Raw genomic sequence first — 17,584 nt, 5'->3', positions numbered from 1 at the left:
ACAGGAGAATTCCTCATTGATATCTTGGTAGATTACTACTGTAGCAGGGTATAAGGGTATTAGAGAAGTTCAGCATTTAAATTAGCTCAGGTGAGTTTCAAATATTCTGACAATAGTTTTCAATACAAGGGGGAATTCTTGGGTCTACTACTGTAGCAGGGTATAAGGGTATTAGAGAAGTTCAGCATTTAAATTAGCTCAGGTGAGTTTCAAATATTCTGACAATAGTTTTCAATACAAGGGGGAATTCTTGGGTCTCGTGGATATCTTGGGTCTGCTGTCATACGAATAGAAGTACTAGAGAAGTTCATTATTTAAATAAGCTCAGGTGGGCTTCAAATATTCTGACGATAGTTTTCATTACACAGGGGAATTCCTCGTGGATATCTTGGGTCTGCTGTAAGACGTATAGGAGTACTAGAGTAGTTAGCTCCGATGAACTTCAAATATTCTTCAAGTTGTTTATTTTAAGTATTTTTATTATCATTCTCTAATATAACCAGAACTGAATTAATTGAATGACTGTCCCCAATTATCGTTTTAAAGTTTTTTCCCTGCAATCACGACGTTCCAATATCGGAATTAATGTTGAAAAATATTTGCTGATATAGCAGACATATCAGCAGGTCTCGCTTGAAGCTACACATCAGCCAGCGTGTCGTGCAGAGGCACAACATTAAGAAACGATTTCAATAAAAGCTGACGTTCGACGAGTCGCTCGCGGAAGACGCGTGAGATCGTGTGATCATGGACGATCTCATGCAGCTTCTGAAAGGTTAGCGCTCCAGCTTGTTACCCCAACCCATCCATATTGATGCAAATGTTCGGCAAATCATAAAGCCTGTCAAAACAAACAATTTCGGTACGTGCCACTGTCCTATACCCCACACATCCCCATCGTTCGAGCTGCTGCCCCCGGGGGGTGTCGATGGAGCCTTAGTGGGTGCATTAAAACTCGGCGACTAATCAACGACACGGTTGGTGGTCCGTGCTACCTACCGGCCGGTTGCAACACGATCGGCAGCAGCAGGGAGAAACCGCGAACGACTCTCCCCCAGCTCCCCCTCAGATTCCATCGCCACCCCCCAACAGCCACCCCTACGATTATCTGTCACCTTCTCGGCCTAATGTCTCAATGTCGATCGCCGCAACGCTTGGGCTCACCCCCGATCATGCGCACGCAACGAGATACACCACCGGGGCACAGGTTGCGTTTGTGTTTATTTTTCTGCGCTCGCTCACTGCGATCAAATTCCAACAGGCTTTACACCCCCCTACGAGCGCACTTCGTCGTGCGGGTGGTATGCAAATATTTCACCACGCGTAGCAAAAAAAAAAGCGTCACTGGAGATTTGTCCCGATGGGGTTTATGCCTTCAATATCAGCTTTTTACGCTCTTTAAGTAGATCTCGCTTATGCTTTTAGTTTTCCTTCTTCTTCTTTTTTTTCTTACACAATAACACCTCGAACGTGTGGTCAGTGGTTTTTGGCAAAGAGAGCATGGGAAAGGAGGAAAAAAAGGTTCCATCCCGAATAACGCCACAATTTGATATTCTGGTCTTGATAGGTATGCTAATGCACTAATGTCGAAAACGGTCGCATAATTACCGCGTAATAATCGGCAAATCTGGATCTATTACTTTATTGGATGATATTTCACTCTTAAAATACTCTTTCTAACATAACCTTTAATTAAATTATATTTTAAACAACAATATTGATGCGATATTCAATAGAATACTATCCAAACCTCAATAAGTCACAATAAGTAATCTCTACTTTAGGCAACATTATTGTTTGTCAATCGTACCTCAATTGCGGAAAGACAACAAATATAGACGTTTGAGTAGACATTAAACATTATTATAAGTTTCTTCAATATATTACTTGCTTCAAGTTTGTATATATTCCTTTTGGTATGAATCAATTCTTTCCTCTTGGGAAAAATATTCCATTCTTTGTCCCACCATTACAATCGCACATTTAACATCCCGTCTGCTTCCCGTCCGTTCCGAAATTTACGATATCAAACGCTCATTAGCGCATCCCGCTTATCTAATGATTTGATGAGTTTGCGAAAACGCCGCCAGGAAGAAAAAAAACCAACATTGTGCCTCGACCAGCTGACGGAAACTGAAATCAAAAGCGTCGTCCGGTTTTTATTTCGTAAATTAGCTCCACAATTTGCTTATCTCGCGTTGCGTCCATTTATGTGTATATCGTCTAGCCATTTCTTCCCCGCCGGTAAATGCTTCGATTTGGCTTTTTTCTTTCCAACTAGCTGCTGCTATGCAAATGTTGCCGCGATGCAATGATACTTTTAGACGTGTGCACAAATTTTACGTCGTCAGAATCTGCAACGTTTCACATGACAACAGCAGACAACGGACGCACCTTTGGAATGCTGTATGTGTGCTTAAGTATATCTTAAACAGGACGGAACTCGGGAGCTACTTTTAATCGACATGCAAATTAATCGCTATCCTTTTGGATCCTTTTGGATGCAAACAAAAAAAAACTATTGTGTTTTTTGATAACTCGAAATACCTTTGAATGCCTAATACGAAGAATCGCGAATATGTCAACGTTACACGCATATTATTGATAAACTTTTGGAAATAAACAAAATTATGCATCTTCCAAGATTTAGGGGATTTTTTTTTTTGAGAGTTGATTTACACTTTGATAGACTCTTGCATTCTTCAAACTCTTAATTTCTAATAGGAAGATACGCGAATTTCTTACTATTACATGATATTACTGAGGAATTCGTTAGAATTTTTTGTATCCTCAGAAGTTCTTGAATGTTGTTGAGAGTTCGATGAATAGACTTCAATAGATTCAATAGACTCTCATGTTGTTCTGACTCTGAATACCTCCGAATATCTAGTAAGACGGACGGAGCTCTCAAGATTCTCTGGGAAAGTCAGAAATTAATAAATCTCCAGAGCTCCATGAACCTTTTGAGGGTTAATTTAATACAAATGGTTAATCTTGAAATATTCAAGGCGCGCAACGTCGACCACAATCTACACCATAGAAGAATCCAAAGAATTGCTACTTCTCACTTCTCATTGGGCAATATATTAGCCATAGATCGAAACCTTATTCACCGGATGTTCGATCTCCTATACTATCCTTCGGATAAGAGTCCTATTCCACGATGCTGCTGCAGACCCAGCCCCCCACTAGGATGTTTGTAAAACAAAGCCTCTAAGCCGATTGTTTCTTTTTTGTTTGTTTCGTAAACATATTCACATTTCGATCCTTTTTTTCATCCAACACGTCCAGTTTTGTTTGTACATCTGAAACACATATTTCTACGTTTGATCTTGATACATCTCAAAGCACAAACCAATTAACATCAGTCACAAGAAGGAAAAGGAAGGGATGGTGGGGGTTGGGGGGTGAAAATCTGATAAGGCACAAACGGGCGTGTGAAATCACTTCCTTGCCGTAGTAGTAAGGCAAAAAGGTGTTCCACCCCACCAGCAGACAGGTTATAAGAGGAGGTTAAGTGTAACAAAAAACACTCCGCTATAAACAAACTGATTATCTCGCTTGATGAACTGTGCGCTCGGTTATGGATCACCTTCTTCTTCGTGCTGGATCTGCTGGTTTGCGCGCGTGAAAATGAAAAGCGAACGGAAAAAAGCAAGCCCCACACTATCACATTGTTTGTTTGTTTTTGTAGCACATCTTCAATGGATGAATATTCATGGATTTTTAAGGCTCGTTCTAATAAGAAAACGTTTTTTTTAGCACGCTGATTTCGTTACTTTGTAGCGTAGCCGTCCGGGTTCGAATATTGTATAATTGGGAACTTTAGTGTAGCTTTAAACTCAAGACTTCCCATTTTAAATTGTTAACGACATAAACCAACCCAGTGCTCTCAAGATAATACCAGAAAATGCATTGTCAATAATGTTAATGTAGTGGCACATTTAATGTAAACAAAAATAATATATTTCATCTACGCCATCTGTGAAAGAGGATGGAAATAATCGAAACAAAAAATCCTCTAACCGGTGACGTCATGAAAAGGGATGCAAGGAATTTCATACGTGCCGCAATTGGCCGCTGAGTCACCAAAGCTACTAGAAGTTCATCATTAAATCCCGTTCTCCGTTTTACCGTGCCGTGCCTGCCGAGGCGTCACATATCTCAGGGCTTTTAAGAGCCCGAGACGTTTAGTGTCCATCATCATCAGCATCGTCGCCTTTCGTTCCTAAACCCCCCCCCCCCCCCCCCCCCCCATCACTCGTGCGCGCGCCCATGCCGCGCCAGTCGATGGAATGTATTAGTAAATTATTCACATATCAATAAATTAACACCAAGGCGCCTCACTCGATGAACAGTGACTGTCCGCGTGTGCATCAGTTTCGTTGTTTCATGATGCCGTTGTTATTTTTTTTTTTTTGCATTCACCCTCAATCTCCTCGGGGGGGGAGCAACACACGATTGTTCCGGTTCGTTGGCTGGTCAGTGGATTTTGTGCCTACTGGCGCGACATCGGTCTCGGCAGGGAAGAACTCCTGTCTCCCGTGGCATTCACTCAAACTGCAATTTTGCACATTGCAACGAAACAAAAAAGCAGACGAAGTAGTAGAAAAAAAAGCAGTATTATTGCCCAACATTCCTCCGGTTTAAAACCGGCACGATTGAGAGGACTAATACACGTTAAAGATGTTTTTGCGTTAGAACCCACAAGGGAGGGAGCTATTATTAGTTGACACTAAACCAATACAGCTCGTTTGCGGAAAACGAGTGCTGTCCCACAGCAAATATATTGCAAGTAAGTAGATAAATTAGTGCAATAGAAAATTTCCCACACGTTTCCATTCTTGACAACAAACGCACTGCTTTATACTCGGCCGATGATAGTGGTGGCACAAGAATGTGATCGTAAAAAGATCAATTCGAGGCGCAATATCAGTCCGGTTGACAACTGACCGGTCCGTGGCAACTGCTGGCGCACGTCTCCTCCAAGCGCCAAATCGAAAGGTCTCGCCCAAGATGGTTTTCTTTTTGTGTTCGTAAAATAATTTCTAATAGTTTGGAGCAGGCAGAGCAATTTTTGTAAGGTTTCACTTAACACGCGTCCGCGCGTGTTTTGTTTGACTTGACTCCCTCCCCCCCTTAAACTGTTGCAAGAATCAACAACAACCCCGGGGTCGGTTTTTTCTTTTCTCTTTTCTTTTCGCTTTACAACTTACCCCCATCGAGACGAATTAGTTCACCACCCAGCTTCTTATCTCAACCATCGCAGGCGGCACACACTTCACCATCCAAACACACCCAGAAGGTGTGGGGGAAAGGGGGGGAGAGGGGGGTAAGATGTGAAGTAAAAACAATCAATACACAACACACAAATCCCACCAACACCTGCACACGCTGCACGCCCGTGTGACAAATCGTGTCGATAAGAAGAAACCCTCCCCGCCCGTTTTGCGGCGCAGCGAGAGAGAACTGGCCCCGCGACTCCACTGTGTGCAGCAGATACTCCAAAACGCACACACTCTGTCGTAAGAATAGTGTGTGCCTTTCCTGATAAAAAAAAATACACACACCCCAGGGGCCCTATCAAACCCCAAAATTAGGACACACACGGCGCGCAACGGTTGTTGCACCCACTCAAGAAGCATTCCGGTGCGTTCGTTGGTAGTGTCAGCCACTCGAGAACTCGCGAACCCTTTGGGCACCACGGCACAACACAACAACCGCAGAGCTGCTTCATTACGAGTGCTCCGGGAGGAGTAGTAGTGGCCAACAGTTGTTTACGTTCTGCTCACGTCTGCGTCCCGACGTAATACCCGGTGGTGGTGCCCCAGCCTGGCATGCGCTACTGGAACCCATAAATCCAAAAGGGGGTGGCAAAGTGAAAGGGAGAGCAATTTGACAATGTGGCCACCAGTTTGAACAGAACATTATGCCACGAGGAACTGCCAGAACCCAACAACGTACCTTCGGGAAGTCGAACGCGGTCGCCCATTGCCAGATCGATCATCGGCACGATCGGTTAGGACGTCCAACCGCAGCTCCATCGTCCACGCTCCACCAGCAACACCGGGGCGAGGACACACACTCTGCACACTCTTCACGCGATAAAGCACAACAACGCAGCCCACAAACGCCGCAACATTGCGGTTGACTTGCCAAAACGCTACTAACTTCCTATGTTTGGCCGCAAAAGTCGGAAACCACCAACCCAGAGGGGAAGAGGTGAGGGAGGGGAGAGGGGGGGGGTGATGGTTAGGAGCTCATGTTCATGCATGTTCATCTCCACACGGGTGGGGAAAGGAAAACCCATCGGAAGCCGTTCACAATCCGTCGTGTCGCCAAACGGCCTCAAACAAAAAGGAATCCGATCGCCGAATGGCGCCGATTGACGCCGCGCGATCGTGGCGAACGCACTCTCGCGCGCACGCTAAACACAATGCAATTTTTCTTCTGCAACGCGTCCGGATGAGTCACGCACGGGGACCCAGCCGAAAGACGCAGCTGCTAACTCAGGCGCAGTGGAGTGGGGGCAACGAGTTACCATCGTGTGGCCCACATAATTCCACAAGATGGCCGCCTGAGTGTGAATTCTCGATCATCGGGTGCAACATCGGGACGGGGAAAGGTAAGCAAAAGCTTCAAACAATCAATGTCACAGTGAGCGCTCGAGCAGTTGTTTGGAAAGGTTAAGGATTGATGCACGGACGGACGGACAGATGATGATGGTGATGATGGAAAAATGCACGGCACGGGAGTTGAACAATTGCGGCACGGCTGATTGAGAGTGTACGATAAAAAAGAGCATAGAAACTGAGCTGCTCTGACGGGCCAACTAGAATACTGCAATTGTTACGTCTCATCCCCGTGTGGTGGTCCCCGGAGGGGGACCCCGACCGGACACTGCACTCACACCTATGGACGCGAGACGAGGTCGAGGCCCGTCGTCGTTATGCTGCACCGGAAGAGGAAGTTGATTTACGGACGCAGACACAAAAAAAACTGGGGGCCAAAAAGGGCAAAGGGCCAGGGTTGGAGGTTGGAGAGGCGCAACGAAGTTTTGTGAACGGGAGCCGAGATTTAGAGGGTGAAGGTGGCCACGCGCGCGTTTGTTCATCAAATCTCGTGCTCGTGGTGATGAATGGGTTGTGGCGCAGCATTTCAAATGGACGGACGTGGACGATTGTTTGTTTGCTGAACCTCCGCCAAGGAACAACCCGGAAGGTTTGACGTGGTACGGAGATTTTGCAAACAAATGTGTGCTGGATAATGCTGGATTGAAAGCTTCTCACTGCTACGACAAAGTAAATCAGATTACAACCGCGTGTGCGGGACTTGGTTGGTTGGTTCGATTTAGACGCGCCTCATTACGATGACGATCTTATCTGGCAGCGCGCACTCTTATCCACCGAAACGCCACTCGAGGAACGGACGGGTGCCGCCTCACCCACCTCGCGGCCACAACACTAGCGCCACAAGCTTTACGGCTCCACGGAACCACCACCTGCCCAACAACAACTACGGGCTACGCACTTTCCCGCGTGTTCCCGCGTTAGATTTCCTTATCTAGCTCAGGGAAGAGCTCGTATAACAAAAGGGCGTAAAAGCATAAAATTACAACCGGAACCAACTGCTGGACGCCGGGACGGTTGATGGGACGTCTGCTCTGCTCTGGGCTTCAAATTATCTATTAGTGCCAATCATTTTACGCACTTTGGAACGGCAAAGAGTGAGTGTAACCGCTGGGCACACGGTTTGCGGAACACGCCGTGCTGTAATTACTTGTCGCGGGTGGTGGTTTTTTTCTGCGCACTACATGCGGGCGTAGACGAGAACGTAATTTAAGACGAAATAAGTAAACCTTCGATGGACCTCAATGTGTCGCAAAAACGGTAGTCAATGTGGGGTTGAGAGGGCATATCGGGCCATTATCTGGCGGGCCTATTGTAAATAAGAGATAGTTTGAGTCTGCTCAAAACTGCGGAGTAACTAGGAAAGGCCCAGGAGGAAGCTGGATTCCTCAGTCACACCGGAGGATTACCTCGCAGAGTTAAGAAATAGAAGAATATTGGGTTGAGGGGAACGAAATTCACTGTTGGTAGGATGATCGGTAGGGATCTCGAGAAGATCTGAGTACATATACTGAAGAGAACTGAAATAATCCCAATAATTGTAGTCTAAAAGCTAGACATAGAAGGACCCTACTGTGCACTCTGTGTAGGAATGGATCGCTCTTTGTAAAGAACTGAACGAACGGTACAGTTCATTCGCTCTTTTGTCTCTGTCTCTAATACTTCAACTCGTTCATATAGTTCGCTCAATCTATCGTTTCTGGATGGTCCTCAAATGCTTCTACATTCGACGGGTAGTTCTTTAACCTGCCGTTCCTGATCGCTCCATCTACGTTACATTCCGTTCAACCTGCGTAATTTGTCGTTCAACCTGCGTTACGGGCAGTTTCAAGTCGCTTAACGTGCGTGCTTTTATATTTAACTCACAATTCCAGGTGAATTCTGGTCCTTCTATAAAATTAGTTCAACCTAAGGATTAGTCGCGAACTGCAGCAACATAATTTGACGAACGAAGTTCATTCGTTCACTTACAGTCGTTGTCGCTAATTTTTAGTCTCGTAGTCACCAATTTTTGACAGTGAGTATCATTTTTTGTCTCGTGATCACCGTTTTTTGACAGTGAGTATCAATTTTTGTCTCGTGATCACCAATTTTTTGACAGTGAGTATCAATTTTTGTCTCGTGATCACCAATTTTTAACAGTAGGCATCAATTTTTGTCTCTAAGTCACGATTTGTTGTCGTTCATTCATACAGTTGTATTTGTACACAATATTTAGCGAAATGTACTGCTTTTTATTTTAATGATCACATAAACTCACAGTTATTGAATTTACGTAAAAACTTTGAATTTTATCGGTAATTTTGCGATACTGAAATAGTTCTTGTTGCACAACTCTAATTTTGGTGGGACTTCCAAAAAATCATTGATTGTGAGTTAAATCCATACGTCAAAAACTAAATTCGTAACGCTGCTCACAACCATTGAGCCAAGCGGTTGACAGGAAGTGAACCAGAATTTCTATTTCCTCACCATAAACATGATTTCTGTCCAATAACCCGATTTTAACAGATTTCTGACTTCCGCTCCCTCCCTTACTTTCGTTAGACATTTATTGCCGCACAGAATTGGTGGCAAAATGAGGTCAAATGACCGCTAGAACGCTAGATCGGGCTCGTAACTCACGGCGCGATGGCCTTCACTGGCGTTAAACGTTAACGCTTTCCGGTGGTAATGTTGAACGCGGTTGTGATTTATTCTATTCCTCCATTTGCGATCTACAAAACCCCATACGGTCGGTGACTTACGGACTAAAAAAACCTTCAAAAGAAAACACAAATCAGCAGCAGCAGTTTCGGCTGCGATGATATCGTATGTCGAAATATTTTAACTTGGTAATAACATCGAACAATTGTTCCTTTCCTTGCCACAGATTTTGCCTTTTCGCAACCTCCTTGAAACATCGTTTGCGGTCGCGGTCGCGGGGGACGCGGGTACGAGCAAAGAGTGGAGAGCAAATGGATATCAATGCTAGAGGTTATAATGTCTCGAATAAATCAAATCAATCAATCGCAGCACTGTCCCGCTGCCACGGTGCTATGACGGCAAACAATAAGGGTCGATATGGCACCACGCGGGGTGGGCAAGATGTTGCCGTGCTGCGAGATCGAGCGAGCTGGCACAGCAACATAAATTTGTCTGTATTTGATTTTCTTTTCGCTACCACACCGCTCCTTCTCCTCGCCAACCACATCGACCACAGCAAAGACAACGACAGCAACAACGAAAAAAAAAAAACAGAAGGCAAATGGAATCAACCAGCGCCTTGTGATGTGATGATCATCATCAAATAATAATAAAAGCATCTGTCCAATAAAATCCAAATGCAATAAATATGAAGGGCAAACCTACACGTCCGTCGATGTGCGAGAACGCCTTGGGAGGCCTCCCAGGGCAAGAATAGCGCAAATGCCAAAAAGGTCTTGGAGAGGGAGGCGAAGAAATGGTCATAGACAAATAGACCACCCTGGGAGAGTGCTTGCCGCAGTGCCCTTCCTTGCAGACCGGAACGATTATCGTGTGTCTGTGGTCGGTATAATCGGTGACATTTTCTCGCCTACACCCCCCCATAGGGGTCCACTCGGTGTGCTTGATGGTTTGAACAATCCGGTGGCTTTCCCGTGGTGGACCACTTAGCGCCGAATTTGGCTGCCATTTGGGGCGGAATTAAACACGCTCCACAAGCGGTGCGCTAGTACCACAACAATTCGATCAATCTTGAGCGAGAGATAGGACGGTGGCCCGCAAGCACGGTATGTCAGTTGCAATTTGCAAATGTCGTTAGCAAAAATAAAAATGTCTCGCGGCGAACGATTTATTCTTGAATGTGTGGCCAAAAATAAACGTTTGCGTATATTGATAGAATCAAAACCACATGACGAACAAATATAGCCTTCATGCCTGAAGGTTAGCAATGGTACACGGTGGCAAAAGGACAGGTGATGACGACATTTTCTATAGAATGATGTGTTTTTTTTACACCCGTTAATTACAATCTTAATGGCAGAGTATGTGGGACACGGATGAGCTCGGGAAATTCTTCACGACCAGACGCTCCTCAAGATTTCTTCAGTCTTGAAGCTTTGCGTTTTAGGAGCTTTGAGGTTTTGATTATGAAGATATCTGGAGAAGTCTTAGGATGGAGGATGGAATTCTAATAATTTAACATTTTACGAAACATATATAGCATTCAAGGACACATGAACTAATAGGTATGTGAATATGGCATCGGATTCCACGATTTGGATCTTCTATGATCCCACATGGAGTATGAGGCTTCATGAGACCCCCGATGTTGGATGCAAGTGATTGCCCGATTCTGGAAGTCCTATTTCGAACATTATTAATTCGAGAAGAGAAAGATCATATCTTTGAAATCTTTTGAGATACAAATCATTCGAAAAAGTGTACACATTGAAGTGTACGTACAAAACTGATCCACAGCTCTCATATAAATTAATATCACATCAGCTTAAAAGATTCTATGGTAAATACTGGTTCAGTTAGCAATTCGTAACTTTCTAAGGCCCTTTGATACATTCAGTAGTTTAAAAGAGTCTTAATTCCTGGGATTATGACATTGCGTTCCAGATCAGTAAATTCTAAAGTATCTGTAAACGGCCACTAATAGAGTAATAGACGAGTATCGCATCTATGAGATTCAAACATCGACGTCAACTGCGACACAGTCCTTCGGACTTCTCTCCTATATTACGGAATGACATATAGCAAAACGAGACTGTCAGACGTCTCGAATCTCTAACGCTCCTGAAGTATATATTCAGTACTACAAGAATTAGATCTCGTCAATTCCAACATCTCAGATCAGAGTAATAAGTACCAGAATTGAAGATCCTAATGTCTATGTCAACGGATCCTACCAAATATCAATAGATAAATATCGTTTCTTTATCACATATCTGTCGGATCCAGACTTCGACGACAACTAGGGCTAGGACTTTCGCTAGATTGAGAAACTCTCTCCCTCTTTCTCTTGGACGACGGAGAGCCAAATAGCAACTCGAACCTTTCAGGAGTCTTCTCACGTTTCAGAAAAGGAAGTGTCTCCCAAATTAAATACTAGATCTAAAGCAAGATGGCTTGATCGTTCTGAGCGCTCTTAGATGTTTATTCATCTTTTGTCCGGTTTAGCTACACTTCTAGCTCGATCAAACGATGACAAATAGAGGTGGCATGAAAACGTGATCGTATGTGATGCATTTCCATCCTCCAAGCAGTAGTGATAAAACAATTCTCCGAGCTGCATAGAAGAATGCTAGAAATGCATCACATCTGAAGTGAATCCGCAGTGACGCGTGACGAGTGTTACAAATCACCAATGCTCCCGTCGATTATGCTTCTTATGGACGTATATAATTGGTTGTACTACGGGGTTTAAACACCGTTCCCACACATACAAAGATATAGGCAAACCTCAACACACATTTTTTTTTCGTTTGAACCCTTCCACCAGACATGTGGGGTGGGAGGTTTTTTTTCTCTCTGTGAAATACTTACATCGTATTTATTTGGCCTCATTGTACTTTTTTTCTTGTGGGTTTTGTGTTTGTTTCTTCAATAGTGCAATACTGGGTGGCGGGGCGCGCAGGTTGCATTCGTCAGGCCGTTGCATAGGACCGCGGGCGAGGAACGCACTGTAGCAGACCGTGTAGACGGCAAGCGTCCGCGATCCTCGTTCGATTGTGAAATCGCGTTACACCTGCCACACCACATTGCACACGGAACACCACCCACCCCCACCGCTTTCCCGCTGGTGGGCACGGTGACACACGCGGGCACGCGCACACACGGGCGCAGGATTACATTAACACGTGGATATCATCAGCATCGGGGAGTCGTTGGATTTTGAGACCGAAAAAAAAACGGATATATTCTAAACGCACACACAAACACACTTCCACTCACAAACACTACCGTAACACACACACCGCCCGTGTTTTATGTCAAGCAACAGGCGCACACCGTCATGAATGAGTTGATACCCCACCACACGGGGCAGAATGGAAAAGGACACTCGGGCGTGTTTTGCCTCTTCACTTTGTTTGCGCCCTCACGGGCGTTTGATGGTCACACACACACACACGGGCCGGAAAGGACACTCGGGACTATTTAATTTGGGTCACGGCGGACTCAGCCACAACGATTCTTATCGCTGGGGGGCACAATTTTGTCAAGTTGAGCACATTTTCATAACACTGCTTCACACAATTTGGAACATTTCTTTTTGCTCGCCTTGGGCGGTGTTGTTTTTTTCACGTTTGCCTTTTTATTTGCATCCTTTCGGCAACACTATTTTTCTTTGCGCTGAATTTTATCAATCTTGCATACACCAATTTTCACTTTTCACACCGTTTTTTTTTTAACTCTTTCTTTTTACTTAAAAAACAACCACTGATCACTATACACACACTCACTCGTTCGGTGGTTTTGGTAAAAGTATGTTTTTAAATTTTTAACCGGCAAATTGAATCCTTTTGCCTAATAATTCCCGTTCCCCTCTCCCGCCGGGCAGGCGAAAAAAAACAAAGGCTGACGTAACTGCACAAGGAAAACGAAATTGGAAATGGAGCAATACGAAATAAATAACAGGCAACATACACACACAAGCCACACAGCCACAAATCGATAAATCAATTGCAGTTGTTGTATAATTCAATCCGCGCTGGCATAACGAGCTACAAGAGCCCGGGACGAGGATTGATTTGGTGGCGGTTTTGATGGGGCAGTTGGTGTTGGTACGCGCGGGAAATACTCTGTCTGTCACGCGTGGAAAGCGGGGTTTTTTTTGGGGGAAACCAAAATCTCGGCTCCACTATTTAGAAACGGCACGAACGGAACAAGACAAAAAACAAACACATGACACAATCGCACAGAGAACGAGAGAGAGAGCGAGCCAGAGAAAAGGGGATAATGAGAGAGGGAGACACTCACACAATCAGGATACTTTCACACGTGGCATTTGCGTACATACACGGGTGTCCTTTTTTTTCGTGTAGCGACTGTATGCACCAACGGTTATATAAACCAGCATCACCAGACGCACGCACACTTGCTCGCAAATGTCGTACTTTTGTTCCCTTCCTTAATCCTGGCTCGGTTCGGTGTAAGCCAAGGATTCGGCACCAGCATTTCTCTCCTGAATTTACATCTCGAGCTCGTTTGATTTCCCCTTTTTCTGATTATATTTTTCTTAACGCTTTCCTTTGCGTCGGCAGCGGAAAGAAAAGGGCAACAGCACGAGAAAAAAACAGCAATCATATGGGTACGTGGAAAAAAAGGGGTCATTCCACGCGGAGGAGCTTCCTGTTCTATTGGATCCGCGTTCGAATGTGTGTGTGGTTCGTGTGTCCTTTTCGGGGCCGGGAGGTTTGCTGAACCCTGAACCCACCACCAGAGTACCGGGGCCAGTACATCAAACTGCGAACGGCGCATTAAACTCGGGGGAACATCCGATCCCACCGTGCGAGGACTCACCTCACACACCTGTGTGTGTCTGTGTGTGTATGTGTGAACTGTACGAGCTGTCATCGCCGTCAACTGTGCCCGTTCCCAGCATCCTTGTTTGTACAGGACGGTAAAAAAGGGGTCATAGAACGACGAACAAACAGGATTCCGGCCCTTGGCCGTGTGTCCCGGTGCAGCTCGTCGTGTCGCCGCTTAACCGTCGCTTTGTGCACTATGAGCTGGAAACGTGCATTAAACGTTCGATTTGTTAACGCTAAGGATGCAATTGTTTTCTTCACGTGAAAAGTGCAAGCACACCAACACAAGCAGAACGTAAACGTCAACAACATTTCACCAAAAAAAAACAAAATTGCATCACAGCAACACATGACACGACCTATTAAAAAGAGCATTCCACACTGAAAAACTCTATTCCGATCCTCACCAATTGCCAATGCAGGGAAGAAAAAAAAACGGACTTCACAACGGCACAAAAATCGTTAAACTAAACACTCATCAACATCCAAAACAAAAAAAACGGTCAATCAACGCGAGTGCAACGCAAAACGGAAGACGGCCAATCATCATAAAACACCGGACACACACAGCAACCCCTAGAGTGTGTCTCGCAAATCGATTTTGGGGCATCCCCCCACATCCACCGGCCACAAAAGTGCAACACATAAAACCAAAAAAAAAACCACACACTCACACACACACACACACAACACCCCTTTCAAAAGCAACAAACAAACAAACTAGACGGGGGTAGGCAAAAAAGAATGTGCCACCACGCCGCGATGCCGCGAAATTCCAGGTAAAAAGTCGAGCAAAACGCGCACACACACACGTGCACACACAAAATAACATGCGTTGCTGCGTTTTTGTTTTTTTTTTGGTATATTTCGCATTCGCGTTCGTCTTCAATACTTTCCTCCTTTCTCTCGGTTATTCACACTGGGCACTTCTATAACATTTCTTCTTCTCATGCTGTCGCCAAGGGTTGCTTACTGTGGGATGGATTGTGTGTGTGTGTGTATTGCCAACCTCCCCCCCTTCTGCCCCACAAATCACGCAAGAAAACCGTCCAAAAAGCATTCCGACCCCGGCGGCTTGGTGGAGTTTGGTTATACCGCACATATATCCTGGAGCAGCGCGAAAAAAAACGTTCCTGGTAGCATTCGAACATGAGAAGGATTTGAAGATGCTTAAACGAGCACACACACACACTGGATTCCCCCTCTGGTACGTCTTTAAAGGGGGAAAAAATATTTCAAGGAAGACGTCGGCGTGATGTCCTCGCCAGCGTCGGCACCGAGGAATAGTGCGTATTGTAAACTCTTCCGACTCTGTACTACCGGTACGCAAGTCATCCAAGGAGGCAATTTCCTTTTCGCTGTGGTTAGGCGAAGGATTGCTTTGATGGGAAGTATTTCCTTTTTTTCCGAAGGTTCAAATTGCTCTAAACTCTATTTTTAGTTTTAATTTCTTGAAAAACACCACCGCATACGCACGGATACACTTTGCTGGATATGCTAGAAGTACCACCAAAACCGGCCTCTTATTAATTTTCACCCTCGTACGCGACCGCATCGCTGTACGGGGTTTGTCTCTTTGCTTGTACGTTCAAGCTACCACTTCCAGTTGGGGAGGTTTTCGGCAAAACCAGCGAGATTCCTTACACTGCAGTTTGCCCACCACTTGTGCTTCGCCGATTGGCACACGCTTCACACGGCTAACCTGCCACGGGTAGCACAACACATCCTTTCCGTTTCCAAAAAAAAAACAACGATAAAAAAAACCACACGCACGGGCACGCGTTCTTGGTAAATGCGTCCTTGCTCTTTGCGAGGCAATGGATTGCGCGATCGCGGAAAAACACCGTCACCCTACCGAGCGCAGCGGCGGAACCAGCACAAACCGTCGGTCGGAAGATTTGAACGCGATTTGAAACGCACGGCAAACATGCCATGGCCACACACCGGAGAACGGCGTGGTGCGAAGGAAAGCGAGACAGTGTGCGAGCGAGACGCCGCACCCGAAGCGCACGAACGCCCGAAGTTGACAGATGCAGAGATAGGCAAGCTACGGAACGCGTTGGAGTGAATGTTGCTATAATTTTATAATTAGCAATGAGCTTAAACTGTGAAATCATGGAATTTCGAAAGAATAACTTAATGAACGTGCAAAAATATCAACTTTCTTTGCATAATAAGAGTGTAAAATATCCTTTGCGATTCGATATATCCCTATCGGACGTCCTGAAATGATTTTTAAGATTTTGTTCGTACTTCATGCTGAATACTTTTTCCCTAAATTTATTATTACCAACGAAATATGGATACGAAATAAGGATTTCGTAAAATTTAGTAATTGGAGGATGTATATTATGTAAAGTTTCTCACCCCTGTCCAAGGATGTTGCTGTTGGAGCGAAGAGTGCGCACAATGTTCAAGCTGTCACACCGCGCAGTAAAGCAGTCCGGCAGTAGGAGTGAGATGCATCTATGTTGCATCGTTCAGCGTTCCTGCTCCATCAGTTCCGAAGCCGATACGAAGCAACTTCGTACAGATTTGCACCCCCTTGCACAGTGTCGCACAAAATAGACGCAACTTTCCCAGCAAATCGAACCACTGGGTTGTGTTTCATCACCAAAAGGATAACGTACAGTTATTGAAGTGTAATTAATTAAACCGTTTTTAATAAAATATTGAACACAACACAATGCATATATTATTAGACTTACAACGCATTATTGGAGGTTAAGGGAATAATAAGAATCCCACTGAGCATTTTACAGATGCGCTTTTTATACTTCAACAACCATTACATAAATCACTCAATAAATTTGCAATACGTTGCCTGGTTGTTATAAATTAGTACAAAAAAACTCTAAGTTTTTCATTATGGTTATAAAAACCATATTATTTCATTGAAAATAACTAATAAAGAAACAAAACAAAGAAAAATGATAAGATAAAATGGAAAAAATAGATGACAGTAAAACTGCATTTTAATGACACCATTAGCAATTAACATAAGTGACAAGATGTCGAAGACAACATTTTTACTTTATTATATACATTTTTTTTCATTTACTGTTGCAAGTTTAAACAAGAAAACGGCTCGTGCTGCAGCAAACCTCATGATGTGCAACATGACCAAGTGCCATGAGTCCAACATGGAACAGTATTCCTGTATCATATATAAACATCCCACGCTCCCGAAATGCATCGTCCGAGATGAGTTCACGGACCGGTATCAAAAAAACTGGAAACTCTAATTGGTGTTCTTTAAAAAGGCAACAATAAAATTTAACACCTAGTTTTTGGTGTCGGTTGTTGCCTCTATCCATTGAAAGTTCCGCGAAGTTAAGCACTTCGTGCTCCAGAAGGACGATGTACCATTCAGTCTGGTTCAAACCTGATTTTGGAACGATTTAACCAACTTCCTGGAGCAAAAGTTTGTGGATTGCCTGCTTCCCTGTTTTG

At 44.5% G+C, this 17,584-nt stretch overlaps 1 protein-coding gene across 1 annotated transcript in view; it reads right to left on the bottom strand.

Annotated features, from left to right (window-relative positions):
- Nucleotides 1-12,254, bottom strand: part of LOC128303035 (AT-rich interactive domain-containing protein 1B) — a 63,066-nt gene extending 50,812 nt beyond the window's left edge. The window contains exon 1 of the mRNA XM_053039890.1: nucleotides 12,147-12,254. Within this exon, the coding sequence (XP_052895850.1) occupies nucleotides 12,147-12,148 (2 nt within the window). The 5' untranslated portion in view covers nucleotides 12,149-12,254. The remainder of the gene's footprint in view (nucleotides 1-12,146) is intronic.
- Between the last annotated feature and the right edge of the window lie 5,330 nt (nucleotides 12,255-17,584).

Source organism: Anopheles moucheti, chromosome 2 (assembly GCF_943734755.1).
Source record: "Anopheles moucheti chromosome 2, idAnoMoucSN_F20_07, whole genome shotgun sequence".
NCBI lineage: Eukaryota > Metazoa > Arthropoda > Insecta > Diptera > Culicidae > Anopheles > Anopheles moucheti.
Note: the sequence above shows the minus strand (reverse complement) of the source record. Positions and strands in the feature narration are given on the sequence as shown.